The 24,006-nt window shown below is 49.7% G+C and overlaps 1 protein-coding gene across 6 annotated transcripts; it reads left to right on the top strand.

The window, feature by feature from the left end:
- The first annotated feature begins 103 nt into the window (after positions 1-103).
- On the top strand, positions 104-23,034 carry POMK (protein O-mannose kinase). 6 transcript variants are annotated; one of them, XM_046648476.1, is made up of 5 exons: positions 111-941; positions 2,839-2,931; positions 7,095-7,236; positions 8,219-8,512; positions 19,674-23,027. In XM_046648476.1, the coding sequence occupies exons 4-5, from the start codon at positions 8,240-8,242 to the stop codon at positions 20,442-20,444; spliced, it is 1,044 nt and encodes a 347-aa protein (XP_046504432.1). In that variant the 5' UTR covers positions 111-941; positions 2,839-2,931; positions 7,095-7,236; positions 8,219-8,239; the 3' UTR covers positions 20,445-23,027. The 6 variants fall into 6 exon arrangements, with proteins under 6 accessions (XP_046504429.1, XP_046504431.1, XP_046504432.1 ...); XM_046648473.1 differs by lacking the exon at positions 7,095-7,236 and having other exon boundaries at positions 104-941; positions 19,674-23,033; XM_046648475.1 differs by lacking the exon at positions 7,095-7,236 and having other exon boundaries at positions 107-933; positions 19,674-23,031.
- Positions 23,035-24,006: the final 972 nt, after the last annotated feature.

Raw genomic sequence — 24,006 nt, 5'->3', positions numbered from 1 at the left:
GGGAGGAGCGGCGGGCGGGCTGGGGGCGCGCGGGGGGGGCGGGGGGGGCGGGGCATGCCGCGGGCGGGGGGGGGGGGGCCGGCCCTCCCGTCCCCTCCCCTCCCGTCCCGTCCCGGGCCCGCGGGGCCGGTGCCGCCGCCTGGCCGTGCGGTGGAGCCTGCGGCGGTGAGCAGGCGTCCGGGTCGTGGAAGCGATCCGTCCCTGTGCCCCGTGCTGTGTTGGCACAGTGGGATTCTGTCCCTATTTTGTGTTGGGCGACGCTAACCCATTTCTTCTTTGATTGTGTGAAATTTCTGTAAATTGGTAGAAGCGAATTCTGTTCCGTTGCTTCTGTTGGTTTTAAGTTAAGCTCTGAGTGTACAGCCGTGGTTGCCAGTTACCAGCTTTTTCCCGTGAATGTCGGGAGTCTTTTGTGTCTGTCTAAACAGTGCCTGATTTCTCCTACCCGCTGGCCCCACAATCGTTATTCCTTAACTGGCAGGGTATTTTTAAGAACGAGTAGCTTTGTGTCTTTTTGCTTATTTCTGGGCAAAGGCAGTCCCTTCAGCCCGCCTCCGGGGCGCGGCCGGGCAGCCCGCCGTGGGGACCCCGCCGTGGGGACCGGGCGCGCCCTGCGCCGCCGCGCCGACCATGGCGGGAGGCGGAGGAGGAATGTGGGGTCGAGGCCGGAAAACTTGGCTCCTGCATGGACGGTTTAGGGCCCTTGGATAAACCATTTCAGCTCGGACTCAAGTCTCTTATTTTGACACGGGAATATTAATTACATCTACTCCATAGAATTGGTGTGAGGTTGGCACCGTGTGAAAATTGCGTTTCTGGACGAGTGTTTTGCTGAGCGAGGGTTCGGAAGTGGCGGTGAGGACTTGGGGACAGTCGAACGGCTGTGAGGCACATACCTGCAGAGTCGACAGGAAATGCATTCACGGCTAATGGGTAACTGGGTAATGTTGGAGATCTAATGTAGATTAGAAAATATGAATTTCTAGAGCCCTACATTTGATGTTTACAGCCTTTGAGTGGAAATGAAGAAAGCGGTATCCTTCCAAAAGAGAAAAAATTATGTAAGCTTCAGACCCTGTAAAAGCTGAATCTTCCCCTGGTGGCAAGGTGGCATCAGTGGAAGGTCAGCGGCAAGGAGGGCTGAGGGCTGGAAGGATCACCCGTGAGGTTTGGGCTGGTGAAGTCAGAGTGCAGGAGGTGGTGGATGACGGGGTCAGAGGACAGGCTCCTGAAGAGATGGAGACCGCACAGCGGGGTGAGAGCACGGGAGAGAGGAAGCAGCCTAGGCGCCTGAGGCCCTGAAGACGGAAGGCTGAGTGGTCAGGCAGTCAGTGCCTTTTTGCTGAGTCCCTAACTTATGCCACCCACCACGGATACAGGGGTGCATAAAAAGGCAGACAGTCTTCCCAGAGCTCACACTCGAGGAAGAAGGAACACCGTGGGGCCAGCCTAGTGGCGCAGCGGTTAAGTTTGCGCTTTCTGCTTCTCAGCTGCATGGGGTTCGCTGGTTCGGATCCCAGGTGCGGACATGGCACCACTTGGCAAAAAGCCATGCTGTGGTAGGCGTCCCACGTATAAAGTAGAGGAAGATGGGCATGGATGTTAGCTCAGGGCCAGTCTTCCTCAGCAAAAAGAGGAGGATTGGCAGTAGTTAGCTCAGGGCTAATCTTCCTCAAAAAAAGAAGAAACTGTGCCACGCCTGGGCATCCCAGGGAGAGTCCTTCAAGGACTGAGGAGAGCACAGGGGCTGGCATAGGGTGCAGGCAGGGGTCTGGAGAGGGGGACAGAGGCTGGATCTCAGAGGGCCTTATGGGAGTTTGGACTTTATCCTGAGGGCACAGGGGGGCTGTTAAATGTTTTTAAGCAAAGAGGTGATCAGATTTGTCCTTGCGAATGATCACTGTGTCTGCCAGAGAAACTCTTCCACATGTACACACAGAGGTGTGTGCAAACTTGTCTCGCTAGTCGTGGTGTAGTTAGATGATCAAAAATGGCAAATTATGGGGCTGGCCTGGTGGTGTAGTGGTTAAGTTTGCTCGATCTGCTTCGGTGGCCTGGGGTTCACAGGTTCCGATCCAGGTGCGAACCCACATACCGAGTGTCAAGCCATGCTGTGGCAGCATCCCACATATAAAATAGAGGAGGTTGGCACAAACGTTAGCTCAGTGACAATCTTCCTCAAGCAAAAAGAGGAAGATTGGCACAGATGTTAGCTCAGGGCCAATCTTCCTCACCAAAAAAAGAAAAGAAAAAATGGCAAACTAGAGTTTCATGAGTGTACTTGGATAAACCTTACAACCAATGTTGAGCTTTGAAAAAAGCAAGTTGCTAAAGGGCATATACAGTACAATACCACTTGTATAAAGCTTGAAAACAGACATATATTATGCGTTGTTATTTTGGGCACATACTTATGTGGTGAAGATAAAAAGCCTGTGTGGGAATTACATGCACCAGTGGTTCTCAAACTTTAGCAGCACGGGAATCACCTGGAGGACTTGTTGAGACAGATTTCTGGGCTCCGCCTCACAGTTTCTGATTCTGTGGGTCTGAGTGAGGGTTTGCAATCTGCATTTCTCGAGAGTTGCCAGGTGATGCTGCTCAGCAGGTCCAGGGCCCACTGTTTGAGAACTACTGACGCACCAGCTTGAGGATGGTGATCACTTGGGAGGGAGCAGAATAAGACTGGGAGGGGTCCAAAGGGCCTTCAGCTCTATATGTAATGTTTTACTTCTCTCAAAAAGATCTTAAGAAAATCTGATGCAGTGTTACTTGACGAAGCTGGATGAATGCTCAGGATCTTATTTTGTAATTTTCCTTGTGCTTGAAACATTTCAGGAAAGGGAAAAAGATCCTCTTTGCTATGTGGAGAATGGATTGGCGAAGAGAAAGAAGTGGGAGACCATGGGGGAAAGTGTTGCAGAAGCCCAGGTAGGAGATGCTGGTGGCGTGGACCAGGGTGGGGGCACCGGGAAGGGGAGGCGGGAGCAGACTGGAGAGACATCTGGGGGATGGAATCGCGGTAGACGGTGACTGATTGGTTTAGAGGTTAGAGGAGGGGGAATCAAGTCACCTGTTCTGTGCCTTGAGCAAGTGGGTGTGCTGTGTGCCTGTCACAGAGAGGGAGCCCTGGAGAAGGGGCATGCTGGGGGCAGGAGAGAGACGTCCCCGATCTCGAGGAGCCAGCTGGGTGAAGTGTAGGAGAAAGATCTGGGCCACGGTGGAGACGTGGAAATCAGCAGCGTTTACCTGGGCACCCATGTGAGTGGGGATGCGATCACATGGGATACTTAGGATGGGTAGATGGCCTGTGACAGGCCTGCAGGAGTATCACCACCTACGCAGGCCTTGGCCAGCTGCTACCCCCCACCCATTTTTGTATGGCCTGCAGGCTAAGAATGCTTTTCACCTTTTTAAAAGTTGGCGGGGAAATCAAAAGACAGACGGTCTTTTGTGACACATGAAAACTATATGAAATTCAGATTTAGTGTCCATAAATAAAGATTTCCTAGAACACAGCCGTGGTCATTGGTTTACATAGTGTGAGGCTCCCTTTGCTCTCTGGCGTCAGTTGAATAACTGTGACAGAGACAGTAGACAGCATGTGGCCTCTCACCGCTTTGCACTGCTGCTCAGTGCACCACAAGCCACAGTGATGTGGCCCCCACTCAATTTTAGCCTCTGGCCCCTAAACCTGAATATTTACTGTCTGGCCTTGTATAGAAAAAAGTTTGCTAGTCCCCGACTTGAGGTCTAAGTTGAGGCACACTTGGTCACTTTGAGTGTTGTAGAAGAGAAGGCGGTTGTTTCATTCATTTAAGAGCATGTTCTAAGGATTGGGTACTGGTGGAAAAGCTCCTGAGACCGTGCGTGAGGCTGAGTGGTACAAGTCGTTATATTTTCGGTTAAAGTCCCTGAAGATGATGGGAGGGAATGGGCTGGAGAGAAAGATGCAGGCCTGGACTCTTGATGAGAAAGGTGAGCAGGCAGCCATCAGGTTGACGGGTATGGCTGGAAAGACCACGGCGGTGGGCTGAGCAGGTGGCCTCGTTTCTAGGAGAGGGGCATGTTGAGTGAAGCTGGAGCTGGTTTGCTGAGCACCTCTTGATGGGTGATAAGCAAAGTGGCGTTTCCTGTTGTTAATTAGGAAAAGCTGTATTGAATGCTCTTCTGCAGAAGAGTCCATTACTTCTAGAATTTCCTGCATAGAGGAAGCAGGCTTGCCGTGCTGACCCTTCACCTGCGGCCTCACTGGCCGGGCTAACGGGAAGCATAGACTTGTCACTTACAGAGATTGTGAACACAGTGAGTAGAGAATTTGGGGGGAAAGAGCAGACATTGAGTTTGGGAAGTATTTTTATCTTTTTAAGTTGAGATATAACTTACATACCATAAAATTTGCTGTTTTAAAGTGTACAATTCAGTGATTTTTAGTATATTCCCAAGGTTGTGCCACCATCACCACTGTCTAATTCCAGAACATTTTCATTCCAAAAGAAATCCTCTAGCCACTAGCAGCCACTCCCCATTGCCCCTTTCACCTGGCCCATGGCAACCACTAATCTATTTTGTCTCTATGGATTTGCCTGTTCTGGACATTTCATATAAATAGAATTATATGATTTGTGGCTTTTGTGTCTGGCCTGTTTCGTTGAGCATCATGTTTTCAAGGTCCATCTGTGTTGCTGCAGGTATTAGTGCCTTACTGCTTTTTATGGCTGAGGAATATTCCATTGTATGGATATATCATGTTTTATTTATCCATTTGTCACTTGATGGACGTTTGGGGTATTTCCACCTTTTGGCTGTTGTGAAAAACACTGCTGTGGACATTCGTGTGCAAGTGTCTGTATGAAGGTATGTTTTCAGTTCTCTTGGGTATACATCGAGCAGTGGAATTGCTAGGTCCTATGGTGACTCGATGTTTAACCCTCTGAGAAGCTTCCAGACTGTTTTCTACAGTGGCTGCATCATTTTACATTGCCACCAACAGTGCGTGAGGGTCCCAGTTTCTCCACACCCCCATCAACACTTGTTGTGATCTGACTCTGATTCCAGCCGTCCGAGTGGACGGGAGGTGCCATCTCGGTGAGGTTTGGATTTGCGTATCCCTGACGACTAAGGGTGTTGAGCATCTTTTCACATGCCTATCGGCCATGTGTATATCTTGTTTGAATCTTGTCTGAATATATCTATTCAAGTCCTTTGCCCATTTTTGAATTGAGTTATTTGTTTTTTTATTGTTGAGGTGAAATATCATTTCTGAGTTGTCCATCAGACATCCAGACAGAGGTGTGAGGGAGGCAGGTCCAGCGTGCTGGCGAGGCCGGGCTGGAGCGTTGCATCTGGGGGCTGCTGCAGGTGGAGGTGGAGAGTCGTGGGTCTGGAGAGTCACCGTGGAGTCTGAGCCCTGGGCACTCCCGCGTTTAGGCCCAAGACTCGAGGAGCTGCCAGGTGCAGCTTCCTGGGTCCAGGGGAAGACAGCATTTCGAGGAGAGAGTGATGAGCCAAATGCTGCTGAGACGTCAGGCCGGGCCGCGGACTGACTGCTGTTTAGCGTTTAGTGACAGGGTCAGTGGGGGGAGTAGCAGTGAGTTTGAGAGAAATGAGTTGCAGAGAGAGCTGGAGAGTGAGTATCCTTACCCTTCTGAGGAGTTTGCTGAAGAGGGAAGAGAGAACCAGGGCAGTAAGTGGAGGGAAGGTGGGGTGAGGAGAGGGTGCTGGAGTGATGGAGGAGTCAGGGCGTGACTCAGGAGCCGAAGGAGGGACTGCGCGGCGGCGACCCGAGCAGGCAGGAGGAAGCGGGCTGCGCATAGGCCCAGAGCCAGGGCTGGAGGCCGTGCTCTGATGGCTTCTGTTCTTGGGAAAATAGGAGACAAGGCCATCAGCTGAGGGTGGGGGAGGAGGTGACACAAGTTTGAAGAGAGGGGCCGTGGGGCGAGCCTGGCAGGTTTGCTGAGCTGTTGCAGAGAGCGAGACAGCACAGCATCGCACCTGGGGTCTCAGGCAGAGGAAAGAGCCTCTCACAGAATTGGGGACCAGGTGGGGTTTAGGCCAAAGCTGAACAAAGCGGGGTTTGCATGGGCTCAAAGCCAAGCAGGGCTGCCTGTAAACAGGTTAGGATCAGTCTGACTGCAAAGCGGACCCCAGGGTCGGTTTCCTGGGACACTGCAAGGTCCACATAGATGTGCAGTGTCGTTTCCGGAAACTGCTGGTCTGCAGCTCTGGCCGGGGCTGGACGAGAGGCGCCTGCTCTGTGCCAGAGCGACTCGGCTCCTCCGCGCAGGAGCGGGACGCTCCCTTCTCCTCACCAGGCCTCGAGCCGGAGCCTTCCTGCTCATCCGGGATTTTCGAGAACATAGTTTCTCAGTGAGTGTGAAAGCAGTCGTCCTTCACAGAAGAGGGTTGTTGGGCACTAGTGGCAGCGGTCCTTAGGAGAAATGCCGTTTCCTGGTGACTGGCGGCCGGCTCCATCAGGGTCTGTTGCCCCAGCTCAAGGGGAGGCAGGTGGACTTGGCTTCCTCCAGAAGCGGGAAGGAAAGAGCTGTCTAGTCCTGATTTTGTTCCTGGCTGGCCCTGGCTCCCGGTCTCATGCTCAGAGAGGTTTCTGGGACTGCTCCGCTCAGGGAATCTTCTCCCTGGTATTCTCTGTCCTTGAACCTTCCTCACAGACATGATGATAAACTTTTGTTTCCTTGTTGATTGTCTGTCTTCCCTGCTCGTTTCCCCCTAAGCTCCAGGAGGATAGAACCCCGTCTGTTTTATTTACTCTTTTACCCCCGTGCCTAGAGCAGGGCTGGCACGTAGCAGCTGCTTAGTCTGTGTTGAATGAGTGAGTGGCCGGAAGATGGTGATGGCGGTGGAGGGAGCCAACTGGGGCCAAAGAGAGGCTGTGAGGGGATGAGGGCTCTGAGCCCAGACAGGCTGACAGGGTTCAGCGACAGCGCCCGGGCTGGCTGCAGGAGGCCTTCCCTGCGGCTCCCGGGCTCAAAGCCTGAGGGACACAGGCACTTCCATTTGGACTGTTGCCATTTGTCTGTGTGCAGAGTTGCAATTTTTATTTAATACCCCTCATTCTTGGTGCTTTGTGGCAGAGCACTTTCAAACCAGTGCCTGGGACCGACTGGAACACTGACTGACCCAGGCGTCTGGCTGGAGACCTGAGCTGGGAGAAGGAAGACGCCCCTGGAAGGGAATGGTTCCTGTCAGAGGTGTCTCAGACACAAGAAGCACAGGGTCAGTTCTGTCACTAGTGTCCCCCATGCACCCCGGTGCTGATGCTCAGCTGGCACACACTAGTGCGGCCAAACCCCCTGTCAGAGTACCGACACACTTCCTCTCTGGTTGCAGCCTGGGTCAGGCACCCACTGTCCAGGGTCCTTCCCCAGCCCTCCCCTCCCCGGCCCTCCACCGTCCGATGACGGTTAGGGCAGCGGTACCTGCCTCCCCGCAGGCCTCCTCCAGCTCCAGTGCTCAAGCCGGAGTGCAGGCGATGGGGAGCGTGCACCTCGTCAGTGGTTGCTTGGTGCGGGGGTCACCTCCACGTCCTCTTCTCTCCGTTCTCACCGCTGTCATTCCAGCTCACGTACTCATCCGCTCTTGTCCTGGATTGTTGGCGGGGCCCCCGACCAGTCTCCCAGCCTTGGTCTCTTCCACCCGAAATGCACCTTGCCCACTGGCTGAAGAGTAGCCTTGGCTTCTTAAAAACATCATGGAGCTTTGGAGTGTCTCCCAGGGAACATCCCCGCTTCTTAGCCAGGTTCAGGAGGCCCTCAGTCCAGCCCGCACCCACCACCCTCGCTCATCTCCTACTGCTCTTCTTTTCCATCTTCCTCCCCGGCCCCACTCGACTAACAAATGCACAGTTTGCTTTCATTGTAGTAACTGTTCATTGAATGTCCGCTCAGTGCAAACTGCTGTGGGAGAGACAAAGACGAAGTCAGACACACACCTCTCCCTTCTCATTGAACCTAAAATAGATGAACCCAGGCTGTGGTCAGTAATAAAAAACAATGCTTATGGACACAGGTGAGACTGAACATTTAGGATGAGCCTGGTATTCAGTACCTTCTTTAGTCCTCACGATGACGCTAAAGGGAGCAGGATCTGTGAGCATCAGAGGCGTGAGAGGGTTGGCACCTTCAGTCCTTGTCATCAGAACACCTTAATGGAAATCAAAATGGACTGGTATTACTTCTTGTTTCATTTTATACTCTAGGAAATTACAGAGGATAACAACATGGAAAAGAAGCCCCAGGATGGTAGAAAAGCTCCCCCCCACAGAGAAGTGCCCCCAGTTGTGGGGCTGCTGCTGGCCGTGGCCCTCATGAACGCACTCCTCTACCTCTGCCTCGACCGCTTCTTCATTTCCCCTCGACGGGCCCCAGGCCGCTGTCCCTACGGTTACTTCAGAATGGGACAGATGAAGAACTGCTCCCCGTGGCTGTCCTGCGAGGAGCTGAGGACAGAAGTGAGGCAGCTGAGGCGCGTCGGGGAAGGAGCCGTGAAGAGAGTGAGTCCTCGAGCTCCCGCCGCGCCGCCCTGGGAGCGCCCACGGGTGCCCCGGGAGAGCAACTTGGTGTTGTGTGTTAAGAGCCATCGAATGTTTCTCCCCTTGAGCCCAGTAATCTCACGTTTGAGACTTTATCCTAATAGTCCAAAGGAAGGGAAAAAGCTACCTGCCTCAAGGATACTTTGCTTTGCCATATGTAGTGGTAGAAAACTGGAAACAATGACCCAGGGGACCGCTTATTTAGACGATGGTCCAGCCACTTGGTAGAATATTCTGCAGCCATTAAGTGTAGTTAGGAACCCCATGTACCAACGTGAAACAAATCTTACGGTGATAAGTGAAAAAAGCAAAATACAAAATTGTACAATACACTATTTCCAACTGCAAAATTATGTATTTATGTAGAAAATTATAAGAATGATAGAAACTGTGCTATGGTGGAAGATTATGGGCAATTTTTTCCACTCTTGTTTTTCAAACTCTATGATGATGGTATATTGATGTTTTAAAGTTTTTTATTTTAAAAAGAGAAACCAGAGGCCAGCCCGGTGGCGCAGTGGTTAAGTTCGCATGTTCTGCTTTCGTGGCCCCGGGTTCGCCAGTTTGGATCCCAGGTGTGGACCTATGCACCGCTTATCAAGCCATGCTGTGGTGGCGTCCTACATATAAAGTAGAGGAAGATGGGCACGGATGTTAGCTCAGGGCCAGTCTTCCTCAAAAAAGAAAAAGAGAAACCAAAGGGGTGAATTCAGTTCTCAAATTGAAGCTTCAAGAGCCCTTGTCTTGTCAGCAGCCGGTTTATGCTGTGTCTTGGCAGTCGTCGTTTCGTGGTGGCTGAGGCTGCTGATGAAACAGTGACTGGAAGCCAGTTAAGGATGGCTGAACAAAGACAGTTCCTTTGTGAGGATGCGCTGAGTGACTGGGAGAGGCAGGCAGAAAATGCGTGTGTGGGCCTGCAGCAGGAGAAGGAAGGGAATTTATATAAAGTGAAACCATAAAACAAGGTAACTGACTGATTCATTTGTTGTGGGTGCTAGGGGTGTGGCAGTGAACGAACTAAGGACCCTTGGAGCTTGCTTTCTAGCAGTGGAGTCAGACAATCAAGAAAATAAGAGACAGATGTGTAATAAAATATGTTAGTGATACATGCTGTGAAGACGGAGCGGGGCAAGAAAAGAGTTGTGGGCTTGTTACTCTCGCTGGGCAGAGTGATCCAGAGTGAGCCCTGTGGATATTTGGGGAAAGATGTTCCAGTAAGAAAGATGGGTACCAGCAGGGCCCCCATGACAGAACATGCCTGGTTGTCTGGGGCTGAGGAGGGGGCCAGTGTGACCAGAGGCCAGGATGGGAAGGGCTGACAGCATAGGAGCTCAGAGCAGGGCCGAGGGGTGGCTACGTTGTGCTGGGCCTGGGAGGACTGGGGCATCATGGGAGCAGTTTCAGGTGAGGGATGAGGTGGTCCGACCTGTGTGGAGAGGGCAGAGGCTTGGCCAAGGTGGAGGGTCAGTTAAGTATTGCAGGTAACAGATGGTCATGGCTTGACAAGGGTGTCAGCAGTGGATGTAGCGAGAAATCAGTGGGTTCTGGATCTTTTTTTTTTTTTAAAGATTGGCGCCTGAGCTAACAACTGTTGCAAGTCTTCTTTTTTTTTAATTTCTGCTTTTTCTCCCCAAATCTCCCAAGTACATAGTTGTATATTTCAGTTGTGGGTCCTTCTAGTTGTAGCATGTGGGACGCCGCCTCAGCATGGCCCGATGAGCAGTGCCGTGTCCACGCCCAGGATCCGAACCAGTGAAACCCTGGGCGGCCGCAGCGGAGCACGAAGACTTCACCACTCGGCCACGGGCCAGCCCCTGGATGTATTTTAAAGGCAGAGCCCATAGGACCTCCCATAGGGTGGATGTGGGTTGTAAGAGGAGGAGAGGGTGACTACCAGGTTCTTGGCCTGAGCAACAGGGCACAGGGAAGATGGGAAGGGAGAGATTCTGTGTCTGCGTGAGGTGGACACGTTAAGGCTGTTCAGATGTCCAGTGGAGACTCAGGCGGCTGGGTGGGTGCACACGTCAAGCATTCGGGGCGAGGGCAGGGCAGGGATACAGATATGGGAGGTACTGAAAGCACTAGGACGTGGAGAAATCGCCAGGAGCGATGCAGGCAGAGGAGGGGACTTGGAGCCGGCCCTCTGTCGCCTTCCAGGCGGGCACCTCACCTCGCGGGCCTGCCCGCACGTTTCCGTGTCCTTGCGGTCGCTCAGAAAGTGTTTGGAGTTTTCTTTTTCAGAATTGCGTTTTACCCTGAAGGATGTGTTTTTGGGTAGTTTCGATGGTGACAAATCGTTGTTTGAGGGCAGATTTGATTTTAGGGAACTCTCCAAAGGATGCCCATCCGAATATGGGGTTTGACACTATGGGTACCAACTCTGAGTCATGGAGTTTTGTTTGTTAAAGTGAAGGGTGACTAAAAAGGCTGATACACTGATTTTTTCTTTCTTTGACTAAAACCTGCCCTCAGGGCAAAAGTGTTTCGAGCATTGTCAGGAGCCATGTGTGTCTTGCCCCCCTGGAAACCCCAGAACCTGTGCGGGTTCTGGCCCAGGGTAGACTCCTTTCCTCCATGGAGGCACTTACTTGAACTGCCCCTGCATGGAGCACTGTCCCGTTGCTGCCACCACCACCTCTCCACACGGGTGTCCCTCCTCGCTGACGCTCCAAGCCAGGAGGCATAGGGTTCTCCACAGGAATTTCTGTAACCGAAGTTCTGCACGCCCCACTCTCTGACCTCCTCTTCTCTCTGTCTGCACCCCTGCTTCCAGAATACCTTAGTCTCACGGGATCCCCAGGGTATCAATCCCATGATGTTCTCACTGTCTGATACTCCGCCCTGTCTCCACTCCCCACTTCACCCAGCAGCAGAGATTCCATGGCTCTTGTCCTCATCGTTCTTCTGCAAGGCTCGCAACAAAAACTCCAGGTCAGATGTCGCCCTGGCTTCCTCTCACTTGGTCTTTCCGCAGCCCGTGATCCGGTTGGCTCCTCCCCTGTCCTTGCACCCCTGAGCCGCAGGGCACCTCCTCCTTCACTGGCCGTTCCTAATTCCTCTCCTTTGCTGCGTCTGTTCCCTCTCTTGCCTCCAAATCAGTGGTTCTCAGCCAGAGGTGATTTGCTCCTCGGGGGGACATTAGCAATAAAGGGAGATGCAATTGTGGTTGTCATAACAGTGGAGGGAAGAGGTGATACTGGCATCCAGTATGTAGAGGCCAGGGATGCTGCGAAAAACATCCTACAGTGCACAGGATGGCGCTCACCCTCAACAGGAAATCATCGGGCCCAAAATGTCGATAGGGTTGAGGATGAGAAAGCTTCTTCCTCGTGATTCCTTCCTGGATCCTCCTCTTGTCCTCTTTAGGTGATGTAATCTAGCTCCATTGCTCTTTATATGCTGACGACTCCCAAATTTGTCTCTCCAGCCTGCCCCTCTCCCCGGAGCCACAGGTCTGTGTATCCACCTGTTTATTTGATATCTCTGCCCAGGGGTGTCTGGAGCGTCCATGTCCTCCTGATAATTTCCCCCTCTGAAACCTGTTCTCCCAGCCTTCCTTATCTCAGGAAATGCCATCACTTCTTACCCAGCTGCTGAGCCCAAACCTGGGAGTCGTCTAGAGTCCTCTCACCCTCTCCACCTTAACTAAGCCAGGAGCAAGTTCTGTCAGTTATATATTCAAAACGTATCAGACTGGTTCCATGATCTCTCTCACCCCTGACGCACTGCAGCGAGTCACCATCAGCTCTTCCTTGGAAGGGGTCTCCCCACTTCTACTTCCGCCCTGCCCCACCACCAGGCAGTCGGCCCCTCAGCACAGTTCAGATGTTGCCGCTCTCTTCCTCTAAAACCCCTCTGGTGGCCTCCCATTGTCCTTAGGAAAAAAGGCCACACCTCTTACTGAGACCTGCCACACCCTCCCTGATCTGGATGGGCGTCTGCCACCTCCCCTTCCGCCCCCCTCCGTCCCCCTCCGCCCCCCTCACCTCCTCCACTCCCCGGGGGCCCCACCCCCGCCACTCCCCAGAGGGCCCCGCCCACACCCCCACCCGCGCCCACACCCCCACCCCCGCCTCCTCCACACCCCAGCGGCCCCGCCCTCACGGGCCAACCCCGTCTTTTCATTTGTTTCTTCATCAAGAGCAAGGTCTTTCTCACCTCGGGGCCTTGGCTGTTGCCTTCCTCTGCCCGACAGCTGTCTTCCTCCATCTCTGGTGTGGCGGTGGCCAGCTCCTCGTCGTCCAGGCCTTAGCTCAGATAGCCCTTCTCCAAGAGGGTTTTTTTTGTCGCCTCTGTCTGAGCCGCACCGTCGGGAGCTCTCCTCTGCCATCTGCTTTGTTGTCTCTCTTAAGATTTTATTTTTCCTTTTTCTCCACAAAGGCCCCCCCCTTCATAGTTGTGGTGATTTTTGCTTTTCTTTTAGTTGTGGGGTGTGGGACGCAGCCTCAGCGTGGCCTGATGAGCAGTGCCATGTCGGCGCCCAGGATCCAAACCGGAGAGACCCTGGGCTGCAGAGGCTGAGCGCCCGAACTCAACCACCTGGCCACAGGGCCGGCCCCTGTTGTCTCTGTTATAACTGAGTCCTCTGAGGGCATAGAGGGTGTGTCCTCAGCATCCAGCCTGGTGCCTGGTTCAAAGAACACATTTTAAGGGCCAGAACACAAAGGCTCATGAGCTGAATCCACATAAAATAAAATGTTGGCTTTTGTCAGTGCAAATAACCACTCACCATTCCATAGACAGGAGGGGTAAGGCGAATTTTCCTTGAGCCAGGCTGAGGACTGTACCCTGGGAAGGCAGTCTCCACAAAGGAGGAAGTGTTCTGGGGAAGCATGGTTTTCAGTACAGTTTATACCTTTTTAGAACAAAGAGCATACATCACACACGCCCAAGATACGTAATCCTCAAAGTTCTGAAGAGATGCTCAGTTACGGGTCAGCGGGTCAGCACGGCCCTGCTGCTGGGAAAGGGAGCCTGTCTTCGGGAACACTGGTGCTGGCACATAGGGAAGGAAGTATTCATCCTCGTCTTCACACCGCGGTCTTTTCCTTTGGACTAAGGTTTAATGCATCCTTATCTTAATGGTTGAAGCAGATGCACAATGTATGGGTGACAGGCTGGAAGTCAGACTGCCTTAGTTCAGGCTGAGTCGGGTTTAAACCAGAATAGCTACCCTGCCGTCACCTCAAGATGTGAAAATGTCACTGAGCTTTGATGGTTTCATCTGCATACAGTCGCTCTGCTACCCGCTGCTTTCCCCAGACTGTATTTTTGATTTGCGTTTGGAACTGGGGCAAGTGACCTCTGCCTGGAGCTGTATGCAGCCTTGCCTCCGAATGAGATAACTGGTTTGTGGCGGACAGGTTGACACACTGCTTTTTCTTTCTTTTTTTTTAATTATAAAAGCAGTACATTCAACTCAAATAGTCACAAGGAGGCAAAGTACCAAGTAGAAGTTGCCCTCTCCTACCTCTTGCTCCCCCTGTCCCCAGTCTTATTCCCTGGGGATAACAATTGGGATTCATCCCTTTTAGATTTTTAAGCCCAAGATTGCATTAAAAGAACCAGATAGATGCCTTGCCGGCCATCTCAAGACAGCAATACCCACGTCTCCTGGGGCTGCCCATGTTCGGAAACGTAGATTTGGGGTAACAGTACTAGTGAGGAAGAAGAAAGATTGTGTAGAGACAATTCTTCCAGAAGGTAGCAGACCCAGCCCCTTTGCTGGGGGCAGCCAGAGCCTGATTCAGGTCACACTGTGTTTTGACCTGGGTTGAGCAGAAGGCTGTGTGGCCTCATGTATCATCTGTGTGCCCAGCTCGTGAGGATGCCTTTAGTGGTCTCAAATCACTGTTAGAGTTTTTACAGTTGTGTGCTTTTTCCTTTAAAATTACAGTATGGTACATTAAAGAGCCATAAAATTTGGGTTGGGTGCTGTCAGAAGAGTAGGTCTGATTCTTTCTCTTATGTCACCCTGGAGCCCTCTGGTTTTGTGTGACCTTTAACAGGATTTTATGTGGTCTGTTTTTAATGCTTAGGGCTGTCTGGAGAACAGATGTTACATGAATTGTATATTTAAAAGTATGCAGTCACAGTGTCCACTTTGCAGGCTCCACCTCCTCATCCCTCTTAACCTTGGGCCTTTCTTCTCCCACACTTGCTCCTTGGGTGGCCACATCCAGTCTCTAGCGTTTATCTGCAGCTGAGACTCTGCCTTGAACTCTCTAGACTTTTCTGTCCAACTGCGTGTCTTCCTCTCCACTGGGATGTCTGGAAGCCTTCTCAAGCCCAGTGTGTCCCAGATCGTCCCCCGCAGCCTGCTCTTCCTTCATTCTTCCCTGTTGCAGTTAATGAAAACTCCGTCAGTCCACATGCTCACACCACCAACCTGGGAGACATCCTTGGCCTCTAGCTCACATCCACGTTCCATCCATCAGCAAGTTATAGTCTCTCCACTGAGAAGAGATCCGGAATTTGACCCCTCCTAAGACTTCTACCCGAATCCCCTCCCCTCACCCAGGCCACGATCATCTTGCACCTAGATTATTTCAGCAGCCTCCGAAGTGGTCTGTCTGCTTCCACGCCTGCCCCAGTCCTGCCCCCTTCAGTCTGTTCTCAACACAGCAGCCAGAGTGCTGCTATTAAATTGTAAGTCAAATAGCGTCCCTCCTCTTCCCGGAACCCTCCAGTGGCACTCTGTCTCACTCTGAGTAAAGGCCGGTGCTTTCAGCAACCGAAAGGCCTTACGAGGTCTGCACACTCTCGCCAGCATCTGCGCCATTCCCTTTGCTCAGCCTTCCAGCCACCCTGGCCTTGCTGACCTGGCAGCCTGGAGATGTGCTCCCGCCCCAGGGCCTTTGCCCTTGCTGTTCTTTCTGCCCGGGATGTAGTTCCTCAGATAGCATACGGCTCATTCCTCTGCATCCTTCAGCTTCTCGCTCAAATGTCCCCCCAGTGAGAGCTCCTCCAACACTGTGAAAATTGTAAGCCCTTCCCTGACTCATTTCTCCCAAAGCACGTTCCACCTCCCAGTACACTTTATACATTCCCTGTTTATTTTCTTTATTGTCTGTCTCCTGCATCAGAGTGTAAATTACAGAGAGGCAGAGATTTATTTGTTTTTTTATTGACATAAGTACTTGTTAAATGAATGAAGACAGATTTGACTACATAATAGGTAAATTCTCTGTACTACAAAAGACCACATAAACTAAATAATTACTTTCTAAAATTTGTCCTTACATTTACAATAAAGGATCACATGGGTAATATAGAAAGAGCTCCTAGAAATTAATAAGGACAAAGCAAACAACCCCATAGAAAATTGGGAAAAGGACATTGAACAGGCTTTCTTCAGAAGACAGACAGAAATGCCAGTGAAGATGAAAGGTGCTGAGTCTCATTAGTAATCAGGGAAATAGAAATTGGAACGGTAAAATAGTTTTCATCTATTAGATTGACACAAATTACAAGGATTCCTGACACCGAGTGTGATTAAGGCTATAGAACATCAGATTGCTACACGACTGGTGAAAGTACGTGTTGGCACAGATTTGGAGGGTACTGATGGCTGTGTATTTTCTTCATTCAGTAATCTGTCTACCTACCTAGCTTATAAAAACACTTGCAGATGTGCGCAGAGGTGTAGATACAAGGCTATCCATTGTAGCACTGTTGTTAATAATAAAAAAATGGGGAATAATTTGAACCTCCATCAAGTCTTTAAAAATAGATCACATAAGTCATGTTAAAGGTCTATACAAAATTACAGAGCTGTGTGAGAAAAAGAACCTAAGCTATTCTGACAGCATCCATTCTAAATTTTCTAAATTTTTATTAAGTTCTACTTTAGTTTTAAAACAGAAATGATGTAAAACCTTACTGAAAATACACCAGCATAGGTAGTATACCCATACTATGAAGTATTCTGCAGCTTTCGAAAGAGTGACCTAGAGCTGTATATACATAGGGGAAAGATTTCTGAGGCATCGGTTAGATGGAGAAACCACTTGCAATATATTGATGTTTAATCCCACTTTATGTAACAGGCTCCAGTGCTGTTTTCTGTGTCCATTAATTCGTGTAAAAGTGCAGAAAACCACCTGGGAGGCCGCCAACCAGCCAGTTAACGAGTTTCCTTGGGGTTGGGAAGTAAATGCAGGGGGAGGAGATCTGCTCCTTCTGTATCTGAATTTCTACAAAGAAAAATATTCATGATTAACTTTATAATTAAAAAAGGTAATGCTGTTTTCTCTAAATGACAGAGTTTTAGAAAATGTTAAAAAGCAACTAAATTGGAGATTGCTGGGAAACTATTCTTAAGCAATCCCTGACTTGCAAATATTTAACACTGGAGATTTCAGATATTTGTGAGTGATCCCAAAGACTAATAATATTTAATAATAAATAATATTTAATAGTCTTTCATTTATCTGAGGCACAAAAATTAACAACGTAAACGAGGGTTCAGGAGTGAGTCCCGAGGCCTGTGGTTGGGCTTCCCCACCATTTATTGTTGAATAAATGGAGAAATAAGTTGTAGCGGCGTCCCTAGAGTGATCGCTGTGTTTATGAGAAAAATGGGCCTAGAAAACCAAAGTGGTCGGCCAGTGCTGGTGGGGACCATGAAGAGGGGTGTTAGGAAGTGATGGATCTCAACAAAAATAAGGGTTTGGTATTAGAGTCCAATGTCAAACTCAATGCTGATGCAGATCTGTAGAGAGAATATGCTCCCTATAAAAATTTATATATATATATATATATATATATCCATGAAACTTTTAGTGAATGTAGCAGCCAGAGCAAAATGGCTTTTTAACAGAAATTATGATCCATAGTAAAATTTCTCAAATTTGATTTTTTGAGAAGATCTTGAAAGATTTCTCTCTTGAATATTAAGGGTCAACTGTAGTTAGCTGAGTTTTTCTATTAATGAACCTCCCTTCTCAGATCCAAAAAAAATCTTCAAAGTCCTCTAGCCTACTGCCATTTGGTATAATATTTTGAGTTCTTTTAAAAAATGTTTTATCAGAATGGCTATAATTAATAAGACAAGAAATAAGTATTGGAGAGGATGTGGAGAAAAGGGAACTCTCATACGCTGCTGGTGGGAGTGCAAACTGGTGCAGCCACTATGGAAAACAGTATGGAGATTCCTCAAAAAATTAAGAATAGAACTACCATACAATCCAGCTATTTCACTGCTGGGTATTTATCCAAAGAACATGAAAACACGAATGCGTAATAATATATACTACTCCTGTGTTCATTGCAGCATTATTCACAATAGCCAAGACTTGGAAGCAAACTAGGTGCCCATCAAGGGACAAATGGATAAAGAAGATGTGGTATATATACACGATGGAATACTACTCAGCCATAAAAAAAAACAATGAAATCTGGCCATTTGTGACAACATGGATGGACCTTGAGGGTATCATGCTAAGAGAAATATCAGAGGGAGAAAGTCAAATACTGTGTGATCTCACTCACAAATAGAAGATAAAAACAACAATAATCACATAGAGACAGAGATTGGATCCGTGGTTACCAGAGGGGAAGCAGGGAGAAAGGAGGGCGAAAGGAGTGATTAGGCACCTGTGTGTGCTGATGGTTGGTAATTGGTCTTTGGGTGGTGAACATGATGCAGTCTACACAGAAATCGAAATATAACACTGTACACCTGACATTTATATAATGTTATGAACCAATGTTACTGCAATAAAAAAAATGTTTTAAAACATAAAAGTAATATACATCTGGAAAAGTCGGAAAATACCAAAGAAATACCGAAAGAAGTAAGAGAAAAAAATAATCCAGAATCTTACTGTATAAAGAGAACTGAAATATTAGCCTGTTTCCTTTGATTTCCATGTAATTTTGTCTTGTTTTATGCAGTTAGAACTGCATATAATTTTATGTCCTTTTTCATTTGTAGTGTTACTTTTGTCTGTGAAAGCTCCCTCAGTATATGCATTTTGCTGACCACATAATACTCTTCTGAGTGGTCCTACCATAACTGAACTACCCCCAGGTTTTGATGGATGGGTAGGTTCCAATTTATGTTTTTATAAGTAATACCTGATTTTTATTCCTAGAGCTTTTTATGTATTTCAGATTATTGCCTTAGATAGATTTTAGCTTTAAATGTTAAAGGCTCTTGATAAATAATGTCCCAAATTGCTTTCAAAAACCATAACCTTTATTTTAACGATGAAGAAGTAGAAGCTGAGAGAGAGCCAGCGCGCTGGGGGCAGAAGCAGCCCAGGGCAGCGACATCCTGACATCTGAGCCTGTCCTCTCTTCTGCAGGCTGCTGCCTCCCTCTGGGCATTTAAGCAGAGCAGCGTTCTTAATGACAGCGCTTCCTGCAGCCCTTTTCCAGCTAGTAAACACTGAGAGGCAGGCAGGGCTGTGCGATTGCTCTGCTGTTAGCTGTGGGCCAGGATGGCTGGGGTTGCCAGGACTGGTGGCATTTCAGCTCCTGCTTTTACAGCTGAAATAACACAAAGGCGCAGGCCGTGTAAAAGTCTTTTCCCTACATAGCACTATTCCTGTTTGTGGTTTACTATGCTGCCTTTTAAAATTAATGAGTAATATTGTTAAGTGTGATGGTCTGGCTGGGCTCGACTCCCTATGTAGGATTCTCCAGATCTCGACTGACCACGTCTCCAGGCTTCTCCCTCCCCTCCTCTTTGGTGCTGCAGGATTCTGGAACTGGCAGTCTATCTGCCACTCTGTGCCTTTGCACATGCAGTCCCCTCTTGGGGAACATACTCCCTGTTCTCCACATCCTCTGCAAGCCCCGACCGTCCTTCAGACAGACTCCTGGCAGCCTTCCAACACCCTCCTCAGTCGGCCCTCAGCACCCTGACCTGTCGGTTCCTCCTCCTGCCCTGTGCCTTTCCACATGGACGTGGCGCTTGCCTCACTGAGCGCCGTGGTTTGCTCTTAGGTGGCCTTTGTAACTTGCCTAAGAGCAACTCTCAGCCTCGACGTGTGTCTCATTAAGTCCCGTACCCTCTGCACCACATCCAGCACTTAGAAGATATTTTGCTGAGTTTCCCTGCTCACTAACGCAGGTGAAGGTTCCGGGTTTGATGTTCTCTGTGGCTTTGTTTCAGGTCTTTCTGTCTGAGTGGAAGGAACACAAAGTTGCTCTCTCACGGCTCACCAGCCTGGAGCTGAAAGATGATTTCCTCCACGGGCTGCAGATGCTGAAATCCTTGCAGAGTCAGCATGTTGTCACGCTGCTGGGCTACTGTGAGGAAGACAACACTGTCCTTACGGAATATCACCCCTTAGGGGCCTTGAGCAACCTGGAAGAAACACTCAACCTTTCCAAGTACCAAAACGTGAACACGTGGCAGCACAGGCTGCAGCTGGCCATAGACTACGTCAGCATCATCCGCTACCTGCACCACAGCCCCCTGGGCACGCTGGTCATGTGCGACTCCAGTGACCTGCGCAAGACGCTGTCCCAGTATCTGCTGACGCGGAACTTCAGCATCGTGGTGAACGACCTGGACGCCTTGCCCCTGCTCAACCGCAGCTCCGGGGCTTTGGTGAAGTGCGGCCACAGGGAGCTGCACGGCGATTTTGTGGCTCCAGAGCAGCTGTGGCCCTATGGAGAGGACATGCCTTTTCGTGATGATCTTATGCCCTCGTATGATGAGAAGATCGACATCTGGAAGATTCCAGACATCACCAGTTTCCTTTTGGGGCACGTCGAAGGCAGTGATATGGTCCGATTCCATTTGTTTGATATTCATAAGGCATGTAAGAGCCAGGCTCCTGAAGAAAGACCCACTGCTCAGGACGTCCTGGACACCTATCAGAAGGTTTGGAACTTACTCAGAGACACCATGATATCTCAAACGAGAGAAATGCTATGAAACCAGGCCAGCGAGGGAGGGCTGAGCGTGGAGAAACAAATGCAACCGTTGCAGCAATTCCGCTTCGACGGAGTTTGCTGCTGTTTAGTGGTGTGGTTCTCGTTCTGCGTCCCCGGGCTCGCGTGAGGGTTCTCCCTCTCCTGGGGGCCTGGCGGAAGTTGCTAAGCAAGAGCAAACCCGCCTTGACTCAAGTCCGGCTTCACTTTCCGAGGCTGGTCTCTCCCAGAGGAAGACGCAGAGAAGCAGGAGTCTCACCAGCATCTGAAGAAGGTAACAAAGACGGCGCTGCAAAGAGGCCTCCCTCCCTAATGACTGAATCTGTAAGCTTGTAAGAAATGTATAGAGAGAAGGTTTGTAAATGGCATTCTATGAAAGAAACATAAAGTAAGTCTCCAGAGAGCATTTTTTCCTCATTTTTTTAGATGGTGATCAACAGACGGAGTCCGGAGGATTTGTGCCCTGTTTCACGTGGTGTCGGTGAGCATCTTTACTGTTTCGAACCATTGTTCTGTGAAGCTCCTGTGCCGTCCTCCTTCCAACGAGCTGGAGGAGAACTATGACAGATGCTCTTTGAAATTTTGAATGGATAAGGAATATTGCAAACAGCAAGTGTGAGGGAAATTAATCTAGGTTACTGCCTTGGATGGTGCTTGTGAAAATCCTGTTTACCTTCCAGCTAAGTTTTCTGTGTCCAAAATTAGTTACTGTGAACGTTTTACATCAGTAGTGTCACTCCTTCAGGTGTCAAGCCCTTCCACCTGAGTTGCATGATTGAATCCTTCAAAAGGCTCTCTCCTTGGTCCCTGTCATCGTCACTGGCAGGGGATGGTGGATCTGGTGCATCTTACTCATCACTAACCAGGTGGTCACAGCCGGCGCTGAGGGGCAAAGACGCTGTGCAGCAGACTCTGCCTCCCCTGCGCTCAGGCGGCGTCAGACTCACTGGGGTCACTGGAGCTGTCCCCACCCCACAGCCTCTGACTCAGGAGGTCTCGGGCAGAGTCTGAGACTCGGCATTTCCTCCTGGCTCCCAGGTGCTGCTGGTGCTGCTGCTCTGGGGACCACATTTTGGGAACCACTGCCGTTAACTGTCAGGAAGGAGCCACAGGCAGAGGATAGGGCGGTGCTGTCAGTATTGTCCGCTGTCCTGCTGCCAGTGGGTGACGGGGCCCTGTGGCTGCTCAGAGAGTGCCTGCCCAGAGTCTTCTGTCACTTTTGTTATAAAAACTCCACCACAACCCACTATGCTGGCTGTGATCAAAAGTGTGGACAATAGTAAGTGTTGGCTGGGATGTGGGGAGTTGGAACCCTCCTACACTGCTGCTGGGAATGTAAAATGGTGCGGCTGCTTTGGAAAACAGTCTGGCTGTTCCTCTAAAAGATTAAAAATAGAGTTACCATAACCCAGCACTTCCATTCCCAAGTATTTACCCGAGAGAATTGAAAACATGTCCATAAAAACATTTGTACACAAATGCTCATAGCAACACTATTCATAATAGACAAAAGATGGAAATAAACTGAATGTCCATCAGCTGGTGGATGGATAAAGACAATGTGGTGTATCCACACAATGAGACATTATCCAGCCATAAAAAGGAATGAATTCCTGATACGTGCTCCAACATGAATGAACCGTGCAAACACACTAAGTGATGTGGGAGGAGGTAATCGAGAGGACGTGACCGCCACTTGACCCAAGAACTGGGCATTGGAAACATTCTCACCCCTCCCCGTCCTTGGAATGCGCACTCCCCACCGTTCCCACAGCGGGGGTCATTTTCAGGGTCATGGCCTTGAGAGAGCACTGAGTCTCAAGACCATCTGGATGATCCGGGTCACTGAACCCCATTAAGGCCTCTACATAAACTTTGAAGATTCTGGTGGGCAGTGCGGAGGTCGTCTGTAGCTGCCCAAGACGAGCGTCGTCAGTAAGTTCCCTCACTGATTAAACCTGCCCCCTCCCCATCGAGTGTCTGCCTCTTTCTTCCTTCTCTCTCTGCCCTCCGTGTGTGGGGCCAGTGTGTGAACCAACATGTGACAGAAGCCAATCATGAAAGACCACGTGTTGCTGGCTTCCATTAGTATGAAATGTCCAGAATAGACAAATCCATAGAAATAGAAAGTAGGTTAGTGGTTTCCAGGGGCTGGCAGGGGGTCGGGGGTGAAGGATGGGGAGTGCTTGCTAATGGGTACAGAGTTTCTTTTTGGGGTGATGAAAATGTTCTGAAATTATGTAGTGATTGTATCGTGGTTGCACAACTCTGTGAATATACTAAGTAACACTGAATTGTATAAAAAGAGCAAGTTTTATGATATGTGAATTATCTCTCAATAAAGCCGAAAAAACCCAACGTCTGTGACAAGGCCGTGTATCCCTCGTGACTCTGCACTTGACGTGGGCTGTTGTCGTGTGGAGTTGATTTGGGATTATCTGTTCATGTTGTAATTCTTGTTTGAGGGTTTTTCTTAGCTTCTGGACTTTGCACTGGAGCAAAACTAACAGTTTCAAACAGATGTCTTTTTAAATATTGACAGCCAAGCTAAAATAAACAGCATGGTGTGGGGAAGGGACACCGCTAGGATGAGAAGACCTGAGTTAAGTCCCAGCACTGCCTGGATTCTTTGTGCGGCCTCAGACAAAACCATCTCTCGAATGGGAGTCGTGGGAGCCATTCCGGCTCTCGCTCTGCCTCTCCGAGTTCTCTCTGAGGCTTTATAATGCCAGAGCCAGACGCCAGACTGGACTTGCCTGGTAGCGTTCAGTCTTTAGCTTGTGCTCAGATATAATTCAGTGCCAACAGAAGTGCAAAATCACAAGAGGAAGTTACGTTCTAAGTAACACTTAGCTGGGGGTTCGTTGCCCCCGTAGCTGCTGCCTCACGTTCGTTCGGCAGAGGTGTAGTCAGGAGGAGAGGCAGACAAGGTGAGCCGTTCTCAAAGCGCAGCCAGTGATTCAGTGCTCCCTCCCTGCTTACCTTACTCCAAGTGTTAAAGAAAAAGTCGCCCCCCATACGGTTTATAGTGTGCTTTCTCACTGTCTCCTGTGACGCTACAAACACTGTAAGCCTCGGGGCCTCCAGCGATTGATAACGATTCAGTAGACACAGAACACGTGGGTGTCCCCAGAGTGAGGCCCCCGCATGTGGAGTGAGGTGGAACGCTTGTATCACACAGCTCTCCATGGAAAGGTCCTCTGGTGAATCCTCCTCAGTATTGTGTTTTTATTTTTTTGCTAAGGAAGATTAGCCCTGAGCTAATATCTGTTCCAGTCTTCTTCCACTTTATATGCGGGTTGCCGTGACAGCATGGCTGACGACTGGTGAGTAGTGTAGGCCTGCGCCTGGGCTCTGAACCTGTGGACCCAGGCCACCAAAGCATGGCGTGACAAACTGAACCACTGTGCCATGGGGCCGGCCCCTCCCCTCAGTATTTTAAAAATAAACATTGCTTAATTTCGCTAATCTCTATTCTCATATGACTTTTGATCCCTTAAGGGTAATTTAAAATGTGAAACCATGCTTTTCCATCCCTTCGTAATATTTTGTGAGGACAAATAAAA

This window comes from Equus quagga, chromosome 22, assembly GCF_021613505.1.
Source record: "Equus quagga isolate Etosha38 chromosome 22, UCLA_HA_Equagga_1.0, whole genome shotgun sequence".
Taxonomy (NCBI): Eukaryota; Metazoa; Chordata; class Mammalia; order Perissodactyla; family Equidae; genus Equus; species Equus quagga.
Note: the sequence above shows the minus strand (reverse complement) of the source record. Positions and strands in the feature narration are given on the sequence as shown.

What these genes read in the sequence shown, in the direction of transcription:
- POMK (XM_046648471.1), top strand. Translation starts at nt 1,894, where the DNA reads ATGATCACTGTGTCTGCCAGAGAAACTCTTCCACATGTACACACAGAG. An exon ending in TTCCACATGTACACACAGAG is followed by an intron (nt 1,942 to 2,838) that starts GTGTGTGCAAAC and finishes GAAACATTTCAG; the next exon opens with GAAAGGGAAAAAGATCCTCT. An exon ending in GGGAAGGAGCCGTGAAGAGA is followed by an intron (nt 8,513 to 19,673) that starts GTGAGTCCTCGA and finishes GCTTTGTTTCAG; the next exon opens with GTCTTTCTGTCTGAGTGGAA.